The following is a 24406-nucleotide window of genomic DNA, read 5'->3' on the forward strand; positions in this document are numbered from 1 at the left end:
AGACGTATTTCATTCCAAACAATAGTTTACAATTATGATATACATATGGAATATCGATGATATTATTTTATTTGTCCTTAAGACAAACATGTTAAAGAATATTTTTAAATCAATCCTTTAATATAATTTTCTAACATTCAAAGAGGGCCAGTCTGGGTTGGGGACAAGCATAAAACTGCAAAATCTGCTAATAAACAGCCTTGCAAAAGCATTTTTAAAAGAAAAAAAGGGGCAAGATTTGGTGGTTACTAGGATGTTGGAGCATGAACTTCATAATGACAGTTTATTTTTGCACTTGTTTGTTTATTTATTTACAAAAAAAGGCCAAGGACACAAAAGTGCCTGTAGTTGGAGAATCACCCTAATATATTGTGTATTTGAGTGAACGCCGCGTCTCATGACCCTGTTTCTCTGAATCTCAGGTTCCGTTCAGCTGAATTATTGTTTGTCATTTCCATTCAGAGTCAGTGGTGAAGATCAGATTCTGTTTCAACTGTTCAGCTTCATCATGGATGAAACTCAAACATCCAGAGATGAAGATTTTTATCTAGGTTGCAGGTATTTTGAATAAACTCCAGATTAAAGGAGGTGTTTTTATTAAGTTAAAAACTGTAATTTTATTGAAAACAATTAGACCAGCCAGTTTTTTAATTAAAATACCTTTTAAAAACTTATATGAAAATATGATCACCATTAATTATGATTTTTTTTCTGTTATAGTTCAGTTCATCAGAAGAGATCAGAACCAGAGCCCAGCTGTGTGTCTATGAGGAGTGACGCGTCTATGGATAATATAATACATTTTAAGAGTGGAGATACACAGACTGATCTCAGGTATTACATTTCTATAAAAATATGATTATAGTATGGCATTTTATATTATCAGAACATTATCAGTAATATATTCTACAAGATATTAACAATGTACAAGAAGAATGTTTTAATGTAATATTTTAATGCATACAGTATAGTGTTGCTCAGTGTTGTGTAAATTAAATGATCATGAAGAGTAATTGTTTTATTGATAAATGGATATGTAATATGTTGAATATGGCAAATATGTTAAACTTTAAACTCTGTTATAGTTCAGTTCATCAGAAGAGATCAGAACCAGAGTCCAGCTGTGTGTCTTTGAGGAGTGACGCGTCTATGATTCGGCCAGTAGATTTTAAGAGTGGAGATACACAGACTGATCTCAGGTATTACATTTCTATAAAAATATGATTATAGTATGGCATTTTATATTATCAGAACATTATCAGTAATATATTCAAGATATGAGAAATTATTTTTGGACATTGCTTACAGTTATTTTTTATGTGTTGCTAATATTTTAATGTGCCCCTATTATGCTATTTTAAAGTTTTCTAATGTTGTTTTGGAGTCTCCTACAACAGGTTTACATGCATCAAAGGTCAAAAAAGGTTTAATTTTCTCATAATATATATTTGCTCTTCACCACATTTTCAATGATTCTCAAACGACTCGTCAGATGAATCAATCTCTCTAAATCCCGCCTTTTCGTGAGCTACTCTGCTCTGATTGGCCAGACAGCTCAGTCTGTTGTGATTGGTTTATGCATTTGTGTCGAAAACAAAAATGCCCATTGCCATAACAACGTCAGGTCTGCGTGTCCTGAGGCTTCCTACACTGTAAACTAAAGACAGTAACGAACAATGACGTCGATTTTACCATATCAATCCGAGCGTAAGTCCGAAGATGAAACACTGGAAGAACTAGGCAAGGCAAGTTTATTTATATTGCACATTTCATACACTATGGCAATTCAAAGTGCTTTACAGAAAGGAATTAAAATAATCACAAAATAAAAGCAAGGAAAATTAAAAGAGTTATAAAAGAAATTAAAAGAGAAATATGATAGTTATAAAATGAATTAAGAGTAAAAAGATGATACATAGATACATTTCTCATCTGGCAAAACACCAGTGTATCATATTTTTCACAACTCCCAGTTTTACTCTGAGATTTGAATGAACTGATTGAATTGAATGAACTAGTCATTCAACCCGAACCTCCATCGCAAGGACGACTCTAGCAGGACGTCTCTCAGTGATACACAGTTTGGGGTACATTATGGGATGTTGCAACTGTCATTTCTCACCATCAACATTAACAAGTGCACGTCCATCAACAAACCGATTATTTTACTTATACTTATTTATTTACAGAGTATTTTTCTAATTTATTGCGGTGAACATGTGGAAACTGTATCAATTACAGTGCATACATTAATCGAGCTCTAGCGTGAATGACTGATGTAACATAAACTTTGGTAAAACAAATCTTGCTCCACGCTTAATCTTTCCTCAAAGTATTGAGAACGACAGACAATCTGCATTAATAGACACAGTTATAGGTAATAGTGGCCCACAACTGATTAGCTGAAGAATTTCCGTACACACCGGGACGAATATCGGCGCGCGTTATTCGCCAGCGTTTTTCAACGCGTTTTTTGTGTTCACACCCAAGCGATTTTCGCTGACGATGAGCCGAGTGAACATGCAAATTCATTCCCTGACATTAGATGGCGCTTAATGTAAAACAGAAATACAATACCACTCCATAACAGTCTATACTCTGCAATACCACTCCATAACAGTTCTCTTTTAACAAGATTTTTGTAGTCGCTGTCGCGTTTGTCATATAGTTCTTTATTCCGACACCAACGAGACCAGCAGCTCTACATTCATCTTGCCTTGCATCTTCCTAGTCATTTCTTCCCGGCAGTGTCTGTCTATGGGCAGTGTAGACGCTACTTGGCGTATATCTTCTTCGCTGTTACGTATGTGTGCTCGGCAAGACCGTTTTGTGTTTGAGCGCCCCCAAGTTGTGTTTTACTGTAACTTCAGAAGTTCCAGACACGTGAGCAAAAGCGCCAATCTCATTGGTCGGATAGTTTTTGACGCGGCGCGTCAAACCCAAAAAACGAACCCGAGGCGTTTAAAAAAAAAAACGCTTTTACGCGTGGCGATTTTCGCGTCGGTGTGCACACTCACATTGGCACCCTTTGTTTAGTCACGAGGCGTTAAACGTCGGCGAATATCGCGCGCGAAATTCGTCCCGGTGTGTACGGGCCTTTAGACAGTAATAATGTGAGTTAGACAGTTAGCAGGAGACCTACACAATATAAAACTCAAAACTAAGTATATTGAACACCATCTTTCAAGAGCAAGCGGTTTGCGAATCCTGCATTGAGATTTGAGAAACAGTCGTCAGTGAAATAAACGGAACAAAGCAAAAGTTTAGGAGTTTAATAAAGGTGAATTTTTACCACTGATTCTTCACATGCTCGTCCTTGGGCAGTGAAAAAAAAACAACTGGCTTTACCTTCACATTGTAGAGCACAGCAAGGCAAATTTTATTTGTATAGCGCATTTCATACACAGCAGCAATGCGCTTCACACAAAAATATAAAAATAAAAATAAAAATATGGAACTACATACAATTTTGGCAATAGTAAAAATAATCAAAATTCTATATATATAAAACACCAACAAAGAGTCTGTAAAAAAAAAAAAAAAAAAAAAAATTTTTTTAAATTTAAATAAATATATTTATTTATTACGCATTAACTGCAGAAAGCATCCGAAAAAAGCTTGGTCTTTAGTTTGAAAAATTGTGATAGTTAGAGCGTTTTTAATGTTTTCTGGAAGCTGGTTCCAGAGATGGATGCCAAAGTAGTTAAAAGCTGCTTCCCCTTGTTTTGTTCTTACGATAGGTTTTAGTAGAAGCTGTTTATGTTGTGATCTAAGGGGTCTTGGTTGAGACATGTTGAAACATATCATGAAGGTATTTAGGTCCCATCCCCTTTATTGACTTAAAAACTAATAAGAGTGCCTTAAAATTAATCCTGTATCTAATTGGGAGCCAGTGTAAGGACTTTAAAATTGGAGTAATATGATCTATTCTTTTGGTTTTTGTAAGGATCCTGGCTGCACTATTCTGTACCATTTGGAGTGGTTTTAAAGTATTTTTAGGGAGTCCTGTTAAAAGCACATTACAATAATCAATCCTACTAGAAATAAAAGCATGTATGATCTTTTCAAGATCCTCCTTAGACATGAAACTTTTAAGTTTATTAATATTTTTAAGATGAAAATATGCTGATTTTATGATTGTTTTTATGTGACTATTAAAATTTAGATTATTATCTATTAGGACACCAAGGTTTATTACCACTTCCTTTGCAATTAAGCCCTTTGTTTTGAGCAGGGTAGAGATTTTACATCTTTCCTCATTTCTTCCAAAAACGATAACCTCAGTTTTATTTTTATTGAGCTGGAGAAAGTTCTGTGACATCCAAGTATCTATTTCTTCAATGCACTGACAGAGAGTTTCAATGGGGGTATAGTCATTAGGCATTAGAGGTAAATAAATTTGTGTGTCATCAGCATAACTGTGGTAAGAGATTACATTTTTCTTTATGAGTTTACCAAGTGGTAGCATATAAAGATTGAATAACAGTGGACCCAAAATTGAGCCCTGGGGAACTCCACAGGTCGAAGATGTTAGTGTTGAGGAACAATTTCCAATTTTAACAATAAAACTCCTGTCACTAAGATACGATTTAAGCCAGCTGATCACAAAACCGGTGAAGCCAACGCAATGTTCCAGTCGATGAAGCAATATGTAATGGTCAACAGTGTCGAAAGCCGCACTGAGATCCAGTAATACTAAGATGGATGCCTTGCCTGCATCTGTATTTAGCCGGATGTCACTTGTGACTTTAGCAAGAGCTGTTTCTGTACTATGGTGAGTCTGGAAACCTGACTGAAAATCGTCTAGGCAGTTGTTAAGTGTTAAAAAAAATGTAAGTTGATTAAAAAATATCTTCTCGACATTATGCTGTCCAGTATCCACAGGAATCAGCTGTATTGTTTGAGATTCAAGTTTTCCCTGGTGTCTGTGCGCCTAATAAGGGGGTAGGCAATATGCTAATGTTTCGTCTTGACGTCACAACGAACTGACTCAACGAAACGTTTGAAAAACGATTTGTTTAATTGACTCAGAGTCGACTCTTACTTTTGAAAGACAATTACTTTATATATGGTGCACTTTCAGATTTTAAACTTTTTGCAGGATGTTTTCATTCACTTAGAGCTGTGTTACACACTACATGAAAGGTCATTTTGAAAAATTCAAAAGACTTTAATGTATGTAGTGTTACTCACACATGAGAGACTCATTTTACAGGTTTTTTATCAACATTGTGAAAATAAATTCTTTAAAGGGTTAAGGATAAATTATGTTGTTGTTTTTTTTTTTTTTTTTTTAATACAGTAATTCAATGTATTAACTTTAATCTATTTATGTTATAGTTCAGTTCATCAGAAGAGATCAGAACCAGAGCCCAGCTGTGTGTCTATGAGGAGTGACGCGTCTATGGATAAGATAATACATTTTAAGAGTAAAGATACACAGACTGATCTCAGGTATTTAATTTCTATAAAAATATGATTATAGTATGACATTTTATATTATCAGAACATTATTAGTAATATATTCTACAAGATATAAACAATGTACAAGAATGTTTTAATGTAATATTTTAATGCATACAGTATAGTGTTGCTCACACAGAGAGACATCTGTGAAAGAACTAATTTCAATGTACAATTTTTGTAATAACAGTGTAAATTAAATTAAACAGTGTAAAATCAATTGTTTTATTGATAAATGGATATGTAATATGTTGAATATGGCAAATATGTATAACTTTGAACTCTGTTATAGTTCAGTTCATCATAAGAGATCAGAACCAGAGTCCAGCTGTGTGTCTATGAGGAGTGACGCGTCTATTATTCGGCCAGTAGATTTTAAGAGTGGAGATACACAGACTGATCTCAGGTATTACATATCAACAAAATATATGATTAAAAAAAAGACATTGTGTTTATTAATACTCTGGTATTTTATTTTACAGCCATGAAGTCCTCAACAGGTTTAGATCAAATCTGATGAAGAAGTTTGAGTGTCTGTATGAGGGAACAGCACAGCAGGGAAACCCAACACTCCTGAATGAGATTTACACAGAGCTCTACATCACAGAGAGTGAGAGTGGAGAGATCAGTAATGAACATGAGGTGAGACAAATTGAGACACAATCCAGGAGAGCAGCAACAGAGGACACACCGATCAAATGCAATGACATCTTTAGACCTTTACCTGGACAAGACAAAGCCATCAGAACTGTGCTGACAAAGGGAGTCGCTGGCATTGGAAAAACAGTCTCTGTGCAGAAGTTCATCCTGGACTGGGCTGAAGAGAAAGAGAACCAGGACGTCCAGCTCATATTTCCTCTTCCTTTCAGAGAGATCAATCTGATGAAGAACAAAAGACTCAGTCTTTCAGATCTTCTTCAGGTATTTTTCCCTGAAACAAAAGAAATGGAAATATCCAAAGACAAATATAAAGTGTTGTTCATCTTTGATGGTCTGGATGAGTGTCGTCTTCCCTTAAACTTTCACCGGAATGCGATTCTATGGGATCAGACCAAAGAGACCTCAGTGGACGTGCTGCTGACGAACCTCATTGTGGGGAATCTGCTTCCCTCTGCTCTCATCTGGATCACCTCCAGACCAGCAGCAGCCGATCTCGTCCCCTCTGAGTGTGTCCATCGAGTGGCAGAGGTACGAGGCTTCAATGATCCACAGAAGGAGGAATACTTCAGGAAGAGAATCAGTGATCCGAGTCTGGCCAATACAATCATCACACACCTGAAGTCATCAAGGAGCCTCTACATCATGTGCCACATCCCAGTGTTCTGCTGGATCTCAGCCACTGTTCTGGAGAAGATGTTGAGCGAAGCAGAGAGTGGAGAGATTCCCAAGACTCTCACTCAGATGTACACACACTTCCTGATCCTTCAGACCAACATCAAACATGAGAAGGACTATGAGAAGAACGTGACCGATGAAGACATGATCCTCAAACTGGGGAAACTGGCTTTTCAGCAACTTGTGAAAGGCAATGTGATCTTCTATGAGGAAGACCTGAGAGAGTGTGGCATTGATGTGACAGAAGCATCAGTTTACTCAGGATTGTGCACTCAGATCTTCAGAGAGGAGTTTGGCTGGTATCAGGGGAAAGTCTTCTGCTTTGTTCATCTGAGTGTTCAGGAACATCTAGCGGCTCTATATGTGCATCTCTCCTGTACAAACAACAACACAAATGTGTTTGACTCAATCTCTAAACAGAGTTTGCTGTCTAAAATGAAGGACTTGTTTCAGCTCATTTCACCAGAAGAACATGTGTCATTATCTGCGCTGCATCAGAGAGCTGTGAATGAGGCTCTACAGAGTAAAAATGGACATCTGGATCTTTTCCTGCGGTTTCTTCTGGGTCTGTCAGTGGAGTCTCATCAGATTCTCCTACAAAGACTAATGAAACAGACAAGTAGATCTGACAGCAATAAGAAAACAGTTGAGTACATCAAGAAGAAGATCAGGACCATTGACTCTCCAGAGAAATCCATCAATCTGTTCCACTGTCTGAATGAACTGGGTGATCGTTCACTAGTGGAGGAAATACAACAGTATCTGAAATCTGGAAGAATAAATGAAGCCAAACTCTCTTCATCTCAGTGGTCAGCTGTAGTCTTTGTGTTGTTGACATCAGAGGAGAAGCTGGACAAGTTTAATATGAATGATTTTGTTGGAATAGACAATAAAACTGAACAACTAAAGGTTCTTCAGAAGCTTCTTCCTGTGATTAAAGAATCCAGATCAGTTCAGTAAGTATCAATCAGAACAATCAGTTCACTCTTAAACATCAGGAAAATAACAGTTCATAAATCTTCAGTGCTGCAGATGTTGTCTAGAGTTCAGTGGTCAGTATTTGATGTGTTTCTTAAACTGTGACAATGTAAAATTCCTTCAGGCATTACAAACAAAGTCAGAAAATGTGTGTATGAATAAATAATTCAGGTTTACTAGTTGAATGTTCTTGCACATAAAGAAGGAATTTAAATATTTTAAAGAAATGAAGACCAAGCAAACCACTGGAGAAACAGCTCATTTATCAAGTAGCTCAAATCTCCTAAAATTAAATAATTTGATGTATGGTTTACATAGTCATACATTTAAATGTTACTATTAGATGGACAACTAAACATCACTTGATGTTTAGATTAAAGTTTACTAAAACTTCACTTTTTAATTTTACTGTGAGATTGACAATAAAGAATCAAATCACTGAGTTTGTGAAATTAGTGATGGTTCTCTAGTAAAGTGCAGATTGTGTAGCAACAACTCTTACATAACAAGAACAGCAATGTACGAGACATTTAAGATTCTTTACAAGTCATTACTTTTGTCATTACAGTCCACAATCTCTCAAAGTTCCATTATAAACAATAAAGTTGTCTACACGGCATAAATAAAATCGGTCTTTTTGTAAATGAGAAGATTCGCAAACAAAAAAAGAGATCAGCAAACATGTCTGTGATTGGCTACATTTCTTACCGCTGCAAAAACACATTGTAAATAGAAGCTGACCATGAACCTTGGATAAGAATTTTACATTTGTTGGAAAGGTATTTGATAGTGTTTCAATTATGTTATTTGATTTTCATCTCTACAGGTTGAGTTGTTGTGATCTCACAGATGAAGGTTTTGCTGCTCTGACTTCAGCTCTGAGATCAAACCCTGAACACCTGAGAGATCTGGATCTGTCTGGGAATAAAATAGGAAAATCAGTAAATCTGCTGTCTGATGTACTACAGAATCCTCACTGTAAACTGGAGAAATTAGAGTAAGATCATATTTGACTCTCACACATGAATCACAATGTAAAGTATATTTGAAGTGTTCAGCCTCTTTCTGCTGCTGTGAGTTCAGATTATTGAGCTGTAAATGATTGAACACATGAGCTGATCCTCAATAACATGAAACTGCAGGACTGAGAGTCACACTGAAATACACACTTTCACACACAATCAACATTTCAGTCTCTTGACTTTAAACAGACTCGAGCTCAACACAGTCAGAACTGAGAAATGAAGAACATGCTGGATTCATTCTTACTGTTAATTATGTTCATCTTTCTGCATTCACACTTTCTAAAGTATTGTTATTAATTTTGTAAAATGAAAACACACTCACATACACACTCAAATTGACACTCCATTCATATTACATAGTACAGATCTAGTAAGTAACATAGTAAAACTAGCCTATGTAATGAATAGTCTCATTTATTAAAGCAGATTTTGCACAAGACTGAATTTTAATATAGTGCAAATAAGAGATTATTTTTCCTGATTGAATGATACTTTAGATGTTTTATGATCATGTTTTGTGACATTTTAGATCTCAATCTAATGATCCATCAAACATTAATTTGTGCTTTAAGTTTGAACTTTCTCTTTAATAATGGATTCACTGCTAAACTGATCTGATCTGATCTGAGAGAGTGAAGTGTGTCATTGTTCTCTACAGGTTGAGTGATTGTGATCTCACAGATGAAGGTTTTGCTGCTCTGACTTCAGCTCTGAGATCAAACCCTGAACACCTGAGAGATCTGAGTCTGTGTGGGAATAAAATAGGAAAATCATTGAATCTGCTGTCTGATGTACTACAGAATCCTCACTGTAAACTGGAGTTACTGTGGTAAGATCATATTTGACGCTCACACATGAATCACAATGTAAAGTATATCTAAAGTGTTCAGCCTCTTTCTGCTGCTGTGAGTTCAGATTATTGAGCTGTAAATGATTGAACACATGAGCTGATCCTCAATAACATGAAACTGCAGGACTGAGAGTCACACTGAAATACACACTTTCACACACAATCAACATTTCAGTCTCTTGACTTTAAACAGACTCGAGCTCAACACAGTCAGAACTGAGAAATGAAGAACATGCTGGATTCATACTTACTGTTAATTATGTTCATCTTTCTGCATTGACACTTTCTAAAGTATTGTTTTTAATTTTGTAAAATGAAAAGTATATTTGTATAAAGTTTTTTTTTTTTTTACAACACAGATCGTATCAAAGCAGCTTCACAGTATTAAATTAAAATAATACAACAAGGTTTGTTTCTAGTGAAAAAAAAAACGTCCACGTTTGGTAATACTGATCAATAGTATTATTGATTGATTAAATTAAATTAAATATCCCCAACTGAGCAAGCCAAAGGCAACAGTGGCAAGGAACCGAAAAACTCCATCAGGTGACCTAATGGAGAAAAAAAAAAAATCTTGGGAGAACCCAGGCTCAGTCGGGGGCCAGTTCTCCTCTGGCGTTTATGAACTAGAGGCCGGATTTAACTGTAAGATTAAAATTATTATATGAATGCCTGGCTGAAGAGATGCGTCTTTAATCTAGTTTTAAACTGGGAGAGCGAGTCTGAGCAATGAACAGTATCAGGAAGGCTATTCCAGAGTTTTGGAGCTAAATGTGAAAAAGCTCTCCCTCCTTTGGTGGATCTGGATATCCTAGGTATGACCAAAAGCCTCGAATTTAGTGATCTTAAAGAGCGCGATGGATTATAGGGCGATAGAAGATCCGTTAAATAGACTGGAGCTAAGCCGTTTAGGGCTTTATAAGTCAGTAGCAATACCTTGTAATTAATACGGAACTTTATAGGTAACCAATGTAGTGATGATAAAATCGGTGTTATATGATCATATTTTCTTGTAAAGTTGTATTGTACGAGGTTTTGTGGGCGTTTTTTTGAACCGATAAGTAGTACCTCTGTCTTGTCTGGATTTAATAAAAGAAAATTACGCGTCATCCAATCTTTTATATCTTTAACACACTCTGTCAATTTGGATAATTTAGCGTTTTCATCCGGCCGTGATGAAATATATATTTGAGTGTCATCAGCATAACAATGGAAACTAATTCCATGTTTCCTTATATTTCCAAGTGGCATCATATATATTGAGAATAATAGAGGGCCTAACACAGATCCCTGTGGTACTCCATAGTTTACTGAAGTTATGATTGATTTTTCTCCATTTAAATAGACAAAATGGTAGCGGTCAGATAGGTATGATTTGAACCAGCTTAATGCTTGTCCTTGAACACCAGTATAATTTTGTAGTCGATCTAAGAATATTGTGTGATCTATAGTATTGAACGCAGCACTAAGATCAAGTAAAACTAGTATTGAGATACAGCCTTGGTCAGAAGCTAAAAGTAAATCATTTGTGATTTTAACGAGCGCAGTTTCAGTGCTATGGTGCGGTCTGAATCCAGAAACTGAAACTTTTCATAGAAGTCATTTTCTTGCAAGAAAGAGCCCAGTTGAGCGGACACAACTTTTTCTAATATTTTAGACATAAATGGAAAATTTGAAATGGGTCTATAATTTGCTAGATTATGTGGGTCAAATTGTGGTTTCTTAATGAGTGGTTTTATAACTGCCAGTTTAAATGTTCTTGGAACATGACCTAAAGATAAAGATGAGTTAATAATATTGAGGAGAGGCTCTTCCACTATAGGTAACACTTCTTTCAGTAGTTTAGTTGGTATAGGATCTAATAAACATGTTGTTGTTTTAGATGAAGTGATACGTTTATTTAACTCTTTTTGTTCTATAGTTGTAAAGCACTGTAATTGTTCTTGCGGTGAGAATTGAGGCTGAATTATAAGGCGCGATTGAAGATTGAACGTTTACAATTGTGGTTCTGATGCTTTCTATTTTCTCAGTGAAGAAGTTCATGAAATCATTACTACTAAACTGTAACGGGATATTTTGTTCAGGTGACGTCTGTTTATTTGTTAGTCTAGCCACAGTGTTAAATAAAAACCTTGGATTGTTTTGGTTGTTTTCTATTAGTTTGCGGAGGTGCAACCCTGGCTGCTTTTAGGGCCTTTTTATAGTGTGACATACTGTCTTTCCACGCGATTCTAAAGACCTCTAAATTAGTTTGATTTCCATTTACGCTCTAAATTACGGGTTTCTCTCTTTAGAACATGCGTAGTATTGTTATACCATGGTGCTTTATTTTTCTCTCTGACCTTTTTTAATTTAATAGGTGCAACCACATCCAATGTTCTAGAGAGAATGGTGCTCATAGTGCTAGTTAGTTCTTCTAGTTCATCTGTTTGTTTGGGTTCAGGCAGCAGCTGAGACAGATCAGATAAGCAATTTGAGAAATTATCTATGGTGGATGGAAGGATTGTTCTGCCTGGTCGATAACGCGGCGCAGCATGACATATAACAGCAGTAAGTAATATGCAAGTTACCATGTAATGGTCAGTGACATCATCACTTTGTGGAATGATATCTATATTGGTTGGATTGGTTCCATATGATATAATTAAATCGAGTGTATGATTAAGACGATGAGTTGGTCCGGTGACATTTTGCTTGACCCCAAAGGAGTTTAATAAATCTGTAAACGCAGCCCCTAACGCATCATTTGAATTATCTACGTGTATGTTAAAATCTCCAACAATTAAGTAAGTAAGTAAAGTTTATTTCTAAAGCACATTTAAAACAGCTTGCGCTGACCAAAGTGCTGTACATAATTGTATTGGCCACAGGGTAATAAAAACACATGTAATAGAAATACATTTACAAATAAATTGAGTTTAGGCTAAAACAACATTTACAGAGAAACGGCAGGTTGAAACACACTTGGCAGGAAAAACATTTAAGATGCCTAAAAGGCCAATGTAAAAAGGTGGGTTTTAAGTCTAACTTTAAAAATATCAATATGAGGGGCATTTCTGATGTCGGGTGGTAATCGGTTCCACAGCTGAGGGCCAGCAACAGAGAAAGCTCTGTCACCTTTTCGCTTAAGCCGGGACCGTGGGACATACAGCAGGCCCTGACTGGAAGATCTGAGGGCTCTGGAAGCTGCTTGGGGCTGAATGGTATTTGCTAAGTAGCTTGGGGCCAGTGCGTGTAGAGATTTAAAAACCATTAGCAGTATTTTAAATTGTATCCTAGACTGGACAGGAAGCCAGTGCAAGGAGGCTAGGATGGGTGTAATATGTTCATGTTTTTTTGTGTTTGTGAGCAGTCTGGCCGCTGCGTTTTGAACCATTTGAAGCCGTGCCACTAGAGTCAGAGGAAGACCAAAGTATAGAGAATTACAATAGTCTAAACGGGAGGTTATAAAGGCATGGATGACTTTTTCCAAATCTTTAAAAGACAGGACAGACTTGAGTTTGGAAATTATTCTCAACTGATAAAAACTGGATTTCACTACAGATGATACTTGTTTTTCCAGATTGAGTTCTGAGTCAAAAATAACGCCTAAGTTACGTGCGTGAGTTTTAACATACGGTGCAAGGGGACCAAGGTCGACGGTGGTGGCAGTTTTGGATCTTGAGGGGCCAAAGATGATAACTTCGGTTTTGTTCTCATTCAACTGTAGAAAATTATTACTCATCCAGATTTTGATTTCTTTTAAGCAGTCTAAAAGAGGTTGCATTGAGTTGCTTGATTTTAGTGGGATGTACAGTTGGGAATCATCTGCATAAAAATGGAAAGCAATATTAAATTTTCTAATAATTTTTCCTAGGGGGAGCATGTATAGGCAGAAGAGTACTGGACCCAAAATGGATCCCTGGGGGACACCATGAAGCACAGGTGCAGGCAATGAATAATATTGGCCTATGTTAACTGAGTAAGTTCTTTGATGGAGATAAGAATGAAACCAGTTTAGAGCAGTGCCCTTGATGCCAACCCACTGTTCAAGACGCTCTAGTAGTGTACCATGGTCTACAGTGTCAAATGCCGCACTAAGATCCAACAAGACTAGGATGGCATTATTTCCTGAGTCAAGGGTGAACAAGAGGTCATTTGTCACCTTTAGCAGGGCTGTCTCTGTGCTATGGCGAGTTCTGAACCCGGACTGAAATGGCTCAAATGTCTCTGTGGAATTGAGATATGAGAGCAGCTGCGTTAACACCACCTTCTCCAAGATTTTAGAAATAAATGGCAGTTTGGATATGGGCCGGAAATTATTGTGACATTTTGCATCTAGATTATGTTTCTTTAGCATGGGCTGGACAACCGCGTGCTTAAGATATGTGGGAACAATGCCGGAGGCAAGGCTAGAATTAAGGATAACTAGAATAGAGGGACCAACAACATCAAAGGCATCCTTGATGATCTGTGGTGGAATGGGATCATGTGGGGTTGTTGATATTTTCATGTGTTTAACAATGTCACATAGCTCATTGTAGGACACTCCTTGAAATTTATCCAGTGTAGCTGTAGTTGTAGGGTGGAGTGGTATGGTGTCAGAAACAACATGAGCAAACTGTGCTCTGATGTGGTCAATTTTCAGAGTAAAAAACTTCACAAACTCTTCACAATTATTAATGGATGCCTCAATTTCTGGATAGACTTGTGGGTTAACTATTGAGTTAATAGTATTAAATAAAATTCTAGGGCGATGAGAATGTCTAGTGATAATATCCGAAAAATGCTTAGCCCTGGCTTTTTTTGCTGCACTTTGGTAATTGGCCAGAGAGTTTTTAAATATTTCTAAAGAGACTTGGAGGTGGTCTTTTTTCCATTTACGCTCCGCTCTTCGAGAAATCTGCCTGAGATGGCGAATGGAATCATCCATCCACGGTTGGGATTTAAAATTAGGGCGTTTAAGTTTCGGAGGGGCCACAATATCAAGGATAGCTGAGCAAGAAGCATTGAAAGAGGATATTAGCTCATCGGGGCTCAAGAGGTGTTCATGTGCAGTGATAGAGGCATTGCCTGCATCTCTCAAATAACATTCATAAAACTCAATAACAGTAGAAGAGTTAATATGACGAAAGTAGTGGCCAGAAGATCTGACCGAATATAGTGAGTTCAATAGTTTAACATTGAACATAATAGGCATATGGTCAGAGAAGGATGCATCCTCAAAGGTTATGTTCTCAATAGAGAACCCATGCGACATAATCAGATCTAGGGTGTGCCCCTGAACATGGGTTGCTTGATCTATGTGCTGGATAAGGCCAAATGACTCCATTAAATGACAGAGTTCATTAACCAAGGGTTTACCCGGGCAACAGACATGAATGTTAAAATCACCCAGAATCAACAAACGGTCATAAGATGTTGCATAATGAGATAAGAAGTCTGAGAATTCTTTTATGAAATGTTTGTCTGATTTAGGAGGCCTGTATACAAGTGCACATATCAATGGAGTAGTAGCAGATTCCATTTTTACACATTGTACTTCAAAGGAGGTAAAACTATCAGCAGGGAGTGTTTGTACCTTGAGTCGATTTTTAAAAATCAAAGCCACTCCTCCTCCTCTCCCCGATCTCCTTGGCGTACTTATGAATGAACAGTTTGTAGGGCAAAGTTCGCCAAAAACAGATGTTTCATCAGCACCGGAGCCAATCCATGTCTCCGTTAAAAATAACATGTCCAGATCACGTTTGATAAAAAAGTCATTTAAGATGAAGGATTTGTTAGATACGGACCTGCAGTTCAGTAGCGCCGCTCTAGACGTAAAATAATCCAGAGGCTGTGAAGATTGAGAGCGTTGCAATGGGTGAATGTTTAGGGAGTTCACCCCGCCGCTTCGGATGCGCAGTCTTGGTGGCGCTGCAGGGTAAAGCGTCGATGACCGAGCAGGAGAGATGGCAATGTGACAGGTGTATCTCAGATCCCATGATCGGCGAGCCAAGTGAAGGCTTCTGCCTCCCGCAATGTCGATTGAGAATATCCGACGCTGCAAAATGGAAACAGCCGATCCCCTGATCCGAACTCGGACACCGCCGCGATTTCCTCGTTTCCTGCGCCGCTTCTTGCGATGGGAAATACAGCAGGAAAGCCGGCGAACGCAGTCCATCGGAGAATTGATGAACGTCGGATGACATCTGGAGTGTGGACCAAGACGCCCAGTGGATTGTAGTTCAAGAGAGTTTTGGATATGTAGCAGTATGGAGCGGTCATAAGTCACAAGGGCATCAGCACAGTGCCACAGCGACAACAGAAGGAAAACAGACAGGTAGAACAGCAATCGGGCAGGTAGGAGCTGACGGCAAGCCGACAACACTGGCGCCATCTTTCTCCTTTACAAACAACCTGACCCCTAAAGCAATTAATGGTTTATCGACGTTGACCAATAGATCTGAGAGAAAATCTGCAAACTCTTTTAGGAAATCAGCATAAGGCCCTGGCGGTCTATATATGGTAGCCAAGGCTAGAGATAATAGGGATTTTTTTTCTTATATCTGAAAGCGTAACATTTAGTACAAGTACTTCAAACGAATTAAACTTGTCACCTGTTTTCTGAGTAACATTAAGAATATCTCTGTAGATTGTTGCAACACCGCCGCCACGACCAATCAGATGGGGCCCATGCTTATAACAGTATCCTGGCGGAGTAGACTCATTTAGACCGAAATAATCATTTGGTTTAAGCCAGGTTTCAGTAAGGCAAAGTACATCGATGCTATTATCTGTGACTATTTCATTTACAATAACTGCCTTAGGTGTGAGTGATCTAATGTTTAGAAGACCTAGCTTTAGAAATTGTTTTTGTTCACTAATAGCGAGATTTTCTGTTTTAATAACAATTCGATTTTTCCTAGATCCTGCAGTAGATTTATTATTTGATTTCACTAAGCGAGGAATAGACACAGTGTCTATGCAATGTTCTACACTAGTATTTATATCAATTAAATTGGTGCAGCAGAGACTTTAATTTGGACTTTTGGTTACTAGTCAAACGGTATTTAACATCTTGGAGATGTTATCCGACAGAAGATCCGCTCCGATTCTACTTGGGTGTAAGCCATCAGCGCGGAAGAGCCTAGGACGCTCCCAAAACAGATTCCAATTATTTACAAAGAGCAGTTTCTGCTCATTGCACCATGACATTAACCATTCATTTAGCACGAATAATCTACTGAACTTTTCATGCCCTTGTTGGTACGTGGGAAGTGGTCCAGACACAATGATCGTTGTTTCAGGCGATGTGCTGCGTACCGTCTCGATCAGGCTCCTGAAGTCTTTCTTCAGAACCTCCGTCTGCCGCAGCCTGATATCGTTCACTCCCGCGTGCAGCACGACAGCTCCGACGCACTCGTCACCGTTCAAGATCTCGGGTACCCACGCAGCGATATCGAAAACACGAGCACCAGGAAAGCAGTGACTGCGCACCTTACTTTTACCTAACGTAGCGTGGACGTGCCGGACGATGGAATCGCCGAGGATCACAGCATCGCGTTCCGTTTCGCGAAGAGGGGAGAAGCGGTTCTGGGTGGAGATCTCGAAAACCGGGAGGGGCGGAGAGATTCTTGCTCTGGTCCTGGCTCGCGTCTTCCGCTGCAGGACCACCCTGGCTTCGTGGTGGTGTGTCGGAGCCGAAGTGAATGAAACCATGGCTGATCGTGGCCTGGGCACTCGGGACCAATGCTGAGAAACGCACGGAGTAGACGAGGTCGGGGTCAGCGGGTTACTAACGTTAATCGCTGATTTGTGTGCATCGGTGCGTGATGTTTCAAGAGCTAAACGCCGGTCTCTAATCGACGCATCGGCGCGTGCTGATTTAAGAGCTAAACGCCGGTCTCTCAGCTCGGCTTGTTTCTCTAAAAGGTCGCGGATCTGCTTCTCTACAGCTTCCAGCTCGGACTGCACCGCGTGCAGCTCGAATGTGTCCTCACCTGCACCAAAAGGTAGACAACATACATCTGATATATTCGCCATTTTAACAGATTGACAGTAAGTTAGCAACGACGCTACCAGTGATGCTATCAATATTAACACTAATTTATGACTGAAGTCTTGGATATAATCCGTCTTTTTAGTGGTACGGGTGTAATGTAGACGCACGATAGGCGAGAAAATGTTCGTTTGTAAGTGAGTGTAAAGAAGACGCGCTCAGCCGTGACCCACAGGTGTAAACCGGTGTTGGGTCACAAATCGGCTTGAGACGCGTCTGCTCAACAGTCCGCGTTGTAACTATGAGGTTTGAGCAGCAGTGCTTCTCAGTGAAGAAAAGTAGAAAATGTTCGTTGTAAGTGAGTTTAAAAAGAAAAATCACGGATTATGAATCAAATCGACTGAGCTCAAACTTAAACAACGCGTTCAAAGCGACTGAAGGATTGCCGTAAAGCAGAATGCCATGTAAACACTCAAATTGACACTCCATACAAATTACCGTATTTTCCGGACTATAAGTCACACTTTTTTTCATAGTTTGACTGGTCCTGCGACTTATAGTCAGGTGCGACTTATATATCAAAATTAATTCATACTGACTGACATGAACCAAGAGAAAACATTACCGTCTACATCCGCGAGGGTACAGATGCTGCTCCTGTAGCATACCCCTGAAAAACTGTTAACTGAAACATTAACCTAAAGACAACTGAGAAAGCCTGAACACAAAGAAAATGCCCCCAAAAAGAAAAAAATCTCCATGTTTTCGGTGCTGATGCGGTGGTGATGCGTTCATGTAACATGTAAGATTGGCCTTGCCAATAAAGCACCTAAAAGCTGTCACAAAGAACAGGCAAAAAGTAAGATTATGAATATGTCAAATATAGCAAGGAGACATTTTAATTGTTTATAATAAACAAGTGTTTTCTGTGTCAGTGTCGGCTGCAAAGATGAAGTTGACGATGCTGACTCATGATCTTTGCAGAAATGAACGTGCCAGAGAGAAATGCACATTTCATACGGATTACATAAGCAGAGAGTAGTCTGTTTTCTTTCGTTTTGAATTGTTCTGTTTAAAAGTAGACATTTCAAGCTTTCTATATACAGTGAGGAAAATAAGTATTTGAACACCCTGCTATTTTGCAAGTTCTCCCACTTAGAAATCATGGAGGGGTCTGAAATTGTCATCGTAGGTGCATGTCCACTGTGAGAGACATAATCAAAAAAAAAAATTTCAGAAATCACAATGTATGATTTTTTAAACTATTTATTTGTATGATACAGCTGCAAATAAGTATTTGAACACCTGAGAAAATCAATGTTAATATTTGGTACAGTAGCCTTTGTTTGCAATTACAGAGGTCAAACGTTTCCTGTAGTTTTTCACCAGGTTTGCACACACTGCAGGAGGGATTTTGGCCCACTCCTCCACACAGATCTTCTCTAGATCAGTCAGGTTTCTGGGCTGTCGCTGAGAAACACGGAGTTTGAGCTCCCTCCAAAGATTCTCTATTGGGTTTAGGTCTGGAGACTGGCTAGGCCACGCCAGAACCTTGATATGCTTCTTACAGAGCCACTCCTTGGTTATCCTGGCTGTGTGCTTCGGGTCATTGTCATGTTGGAAGACCCAGCCTCGACCCATCTTCAATGCTCTAACTGAGGGAAGGAGGTTGTTCCCCAAAATCTCGCAATACATGGCCCCGGTCATCCTCTCCTTAATACAGTGCAGTCGCCCTGTCCCATGTGCAGAAAAACACCCCCAAAGCATGATGCTACCACCCCCATGCTTCACAGTAGGGATGGTGTTCTTGGGATGGTACTCATCATTCTTCTTCCTCCAAACACGTTTAGTGGAATTATGACCAAAAAGTTATATTTTGGTCTCATCTGACCACATGACTTTCTCCCATGACTCCTCTGGATCATCCAAATGGTCATTGGCAAACTTAAGACGGGCCTTGACATGTGCTGGTTTAAGCAGGGGAACCTTCCGTGCCATGCATGATTTCAAACCATGACGTCTTAGTGTATTACCAACAGTAACCTTGGAAACGGTGGTCCCAGCTCTTTTCAGGTCATTGACCAGCTCCTCCCATGTAGTTCTGGGCTGATTTCTCACCTTTCTTAGGATCATTGAGACCCCACGAGGTGAGATCTTGCATGGAGCCCCAGTCCGAGGGAGATTGACAGTCATGTTTAGCTTCTTCCATTTTCTAATGATTGCTCCAACAGTGGACCTTTTTTCACCAAGCTGCTTGGCAATTTCCCCGTAGCCCTTTCCAGCCTTGTGGAGGAGTACAATTTTGTCTCTAGTGTCTTTGGACAGCTCTTTGGTCTTGGCCATATTAGTAGTTGGATTCTTACTGATTGTATGGGGTGGACAGGTGTCTTTATGCAGCTAACGACCTCAAACAGGTGCATCTAATTTAGGATAATAAATGGAGTGGAGATGGACATTTTAAAGGCAGACTAACAGGTCTTTGAGGGTCAGAATTCTAGCTGATAGACAGGTGTTCAAATACTTATATGCAGCTGTATCATACAAATAAATAGTTAAAAAATCATACATTGTGATTTCTGGATTTTTTTTTTAGATTATGTCTCTCACAGTGGACATGCACCTACGATGACAATTTCAGACCCCTCCATGATTTCTAAGTGGGAGAACTTGCAAAATCGCAGGGTGTTCAAATACTTATTTTCCTCACTGTATGCCTCAGGGCTGTGAGGCAAGTAGGCTACCTTATACGCTGAGTTTCGGTTCATTTAAGAGACGAGCTCCAGTTCACGCGCCGGCGCCTCCGTGTCGTGGTTATCTATTTTCTACTATATTTACTTCTTATTTATTAAATCCAGGCAATTGGTTGATGAAACATTGATTAAAATTAAGATACAATTAATACAAAACTAAATTAAATTTAAAGACAGGCTTTGTGCTTTCTGTTTGAGGTCTCTGTGAAAGTTTTAAAGCAGTCTTATAGTGCCGCTTTCAGAGCGTTCACGTCCGTAACGGAGAACTGTCCCGTTTGTAACGTTTTTTTGTTTTTTTTGTGAAATAAATTTCTAAATAAATGCGACTTATAGTCCAGTGCGTCTTATATATGTTTTTTTCCTCTTCATGATACATTTTTTGACTGATGCGACTGAATTTTAATATAGTGCAAATAAGAGATTATTTTTCCTGATTGAATGATACTTTAGATGTTTTATGATCATGTTTTGTGACATTTTATATCTCAATCTAATGATTCATCAAACATATTAATTTGTGCTTTAAATTTGTACTTTCTCTTTAATAATGGATTCACTGCTAAACTGATCTGAACTGAAGAGTGAAGTGCGTGTCATTTTTCTCTACAGGTTGAGTAATTGTGGCGTCACAGATGAAGGTTTTGCTGCTCTGACTTCAGCTCTGAGATCAAACCCTGAACACCTGAGAAAACTGAATCTGTCATGGAATAAAATAGGAGAATCAGTGAATCTGCTGTCTGATGTACTACAGAATCCTCACTGTAAACTGGAGTTACTGTGGTAAGATCATATTTGACTCTCACACATGAATCACAATGTAAAGTATATTTGAAGTGTTCAGCCTCTTTCTGCTGCTGTGAGTTCAGATTATTGAGCTGTAAATGATTGAACACATGAGCTGATCCTCAATAACATGAAACTGCAGGACTGAGAGTCACACTGAAATACACACTTTCACACACAATCAACATTTCAGTCTCTTGACTTTAAACAGACTCGAGCTCAACACAGTCAGAACTGAGAAATGAAGAACATGCTGGATTCATTCTTACTGTTAATTATGTTCATCTTTCTGCATTGACACTTTCTAGAGTATTGTTTTTAATTTTGTAAAATGAAAACACACTCAAATACACACTCAAATTGACACTCCATGCATATTACATAGTACAGATCTAGTAAGTAACAGTAAAACTAGCCTACGTTGTGAATAGTGTCATTTATTAAAGCAGATTTTGCACAAGACTGAATTTTAATATAGTGCAAATAAGAGATTATTTTTCCTGATTGAATGATACTTTAGATGTTTTATGATCATGTTTTGTGACATTTTAGATCTCAATCTAATGATTCATCAAACATATTCATTTGTGCTTTAAATTTGTACTTTCTCTTTAATAATGGATTCACTGCTAAACTGATCTGATCTGATCTGATCTGATCTGATCTGAGAGAGTGAAGTGTGTGTCATTGTTCTCTACAGGTTGAGTTATTGTGATCTCACAGATGAAGGTTTTGCTGCTCTGACTTCAGCTCTGAGATCAAACCCTGAACACCTGAGAGATCTGAGTCTGTCTGGGTATAAAATAGGAAAATCAGTGAATCTTCTGTCTGATGTACTACAGAATCCTCACTGTAAATTGGAGAAACTGTGGTAAGATCATATTTGACTCTCACACATGAATCACAATGTAAAGTATATTTGAAGTGTTCAGCCTCTTTCTGCTGCTGTGAGTTCAGATTATTGAGCTGTAAATGATTGAACACATGAGCTGATCCTCAATAACATGAAACTGCAGGACTGAGAGTCACACTGAAATACACACTTTCACACACAATCAACATTTCAGTCTCTTGACTTTAAACAGACTCGAGCTCAACACAGTCAGAACTGAGAAATGAAGAACATGCTGGATTCATTCTTTCTGTTAATTATGTTCATCTTTCTGCATTCACACTTTCTAAAGGATTGTTATTAATTTTGTAAAATGAAAACACACACTCTAATTGACACTCCATATATATTACATTGTACAGATCTAGTAAGTAACATAGTAAAACTAACGTATGTAGTGAATTATTAAAACAGACTGAACACAAGACTGACTTTTAATCAAATAAGAGATTATTTTTCCTGATTGAATGATACTTTAGATGTTTTATGATCATGTTTTGTGACATTTTAGATCTCAATCTAATGATCCCTCAAACATATTAATTTGTGCTTTAAGTTTGAACTTTCTCTTTAATAATGGATTCACTGCTAAACTGATCTGATCTGAACTGAGAGAGTGAAGTGTGTCATTGTTCTCTACAGGTTGAGTAAGTGTGGCGTCACAGATGAAGGTTTTGCTGCTCTGACTTCAGCTCTGATATCAAACCCTGAACACCTGAGAGAACTGAGTCTGTTTTTTAATGAACTAAGACATTCAGGAGTGAAGTTGCTCTCTAAACTGAAGGATGATCCACATTATAAACTGGAGACATTTTACTACTGTGAGTATATCTTTATTTTAAGCCTTTAAATTGATCCAATTTCAGTGACAGGTCTCATATGTGTGTAACTGGAGAATATAAGATAATAATTCAGCTCCACTTTAGTCTCTGTAAACTGTTTTAATAAGAGTTTAATTCTGTGATGTGAATATGATCTATGAATAGGCGAGGTCTATATGAATATTTTCATCCATGTTTACATTTTGTTTCAATTGGAATTAATTCATTCCGACTGATGAATCCAAACGTAGTGTTTACATGAACGATAAATAAAATGATCGGGTTGATGTGTGTGTTTATGTCACAAGCTTCAAATCAGACTTGAGTTTTTGACATGCACACACTGCACGAATATTCCCCACTGTTTGCACACACTATTCTCCTACTTTGTTTGTTTGTTTTAAACGACAGACATAATATTTATATATGACGGGCCAGGTCGTAATTAGGAGACAATGAGCACTTTCCAGTTTGGGTTTTCAATCTGATCAAGTGTTTACATGTCCTCTCCATCGGATTAGAAAAGAAATAAACCATCCAATCCAATCGAAATATCATTCAGATCGAGTTCATTCGATTAAAGTGTTTACATGAAGGCTTTTCAGTCGGAGCCGTCAATCTGATTACTAACAGATTATTTGGTTGCATGTAAACGTGGTGTGTGTGTGAGAGTGATAATGTGAGAGTTGTTTATCATTTGCTGTTATTAATCTATTCCAGTTTTTCATTAATATCTCTGGCTGTAATATGAATATACTAATATCTCTGGCTGTGTTTTTCCTGAAATGATCTCCAGATGTGATGTGACTCAGTAATGTCTCATACTCATATGTGTCTGTCTGTGTGTTTTATTGTAGGACTCTCAGTGTTTAGACGTCAGTTCAGTTTCCTCAGGATCAGCTGATGGTGAATAAAGAGCCGAGACTGAAGACACAGAGACACACAGCGATCACACTGATGTGTGTGTGTGACTTCACACCAGTTTCTTGTTTTATAGTAATGGCTCATGAAAATGAGTGCTGAAAATAGCAGCTTTGAATTGTTTCAAATTTGTTAGATATTGATTACAATGAAGATCGTGAAACACTCATGTGTCAAAAGGTTAAAGCAAAGTGAAAACAAGCCTTAGACAATAGATTTATTGTGCAATACAGACAGTGTTGGGAAAAGTGTTATACGTTTTATCAAGAGTTTCACTACAGAAGAGATGTTGTAAATTATACCAGCAGAGGAAGACAAAGATTATGCAAATAATTTCACTGAACATTTATTTCTGTCAAATATGTTTTTATTATTAATCTATTTTTTATATGATGATCTATTAATGTTTACAAATGGCGCCGATGTATGGCGACACGCTACGAGCCTCTCTCACGCCACGCTTAGTGTTAGTTTTAACCTTATTTATTAGCTTGACAATACTGCCTATGTCCTCCTCTATTACTTATGATCGACAGACTTTATTGGACATTAGACAAAATGTTCCAAAACTGTCTACAACATCTATGATACCTGTGGATATTATCAAAAGATCAGAAACCTGGTGCTC

General features: G+C 38.1%; 1 protein-coding gene across 1 annotated transcript; it reads left to right on the top strand.

The window, feature by feature from the left end:
• Window positions 1–724: 724 nt before the first annotated feature.
• Window positions 725–24160, top strand: LOC309506435 (NACHT, LRR and PYD domains-containing protein 3-like). Its single transcript, XM_082180382.1, has 11 exons — window positions 725–834; window positions 1086–1199; window positions 5341–5454; window positions 5756–5869; window positions 5946–7754; window positions 8603–8773; window positions 9460–9630; window positions 20971–21141; window positions 21845–22015; window positions 22679–22857; window positions 23715–24160. Coding segments are annotated over exons 1-11 (3084 nt in total). The 5' UTR covers window positions 725–766; the 3' UTR covers window positions 23717–24160.
• Window positions 24161–24406: the final 246 nt, after the last annotated feature.

The sequence above is a fragment of the Leuciscus leuciscus genome (assembly GCF_965113295.1).
Source record: "Leuciscus leuciscus genome assembly, chromosome: 9".
Classification (NCBI taxonomy): Eukaryota; Metazoa; Chordata; class Actinopteri; order Cypriniformes; family Leuciscidae; genus Leuciscus; species Leuciscus leuciscus.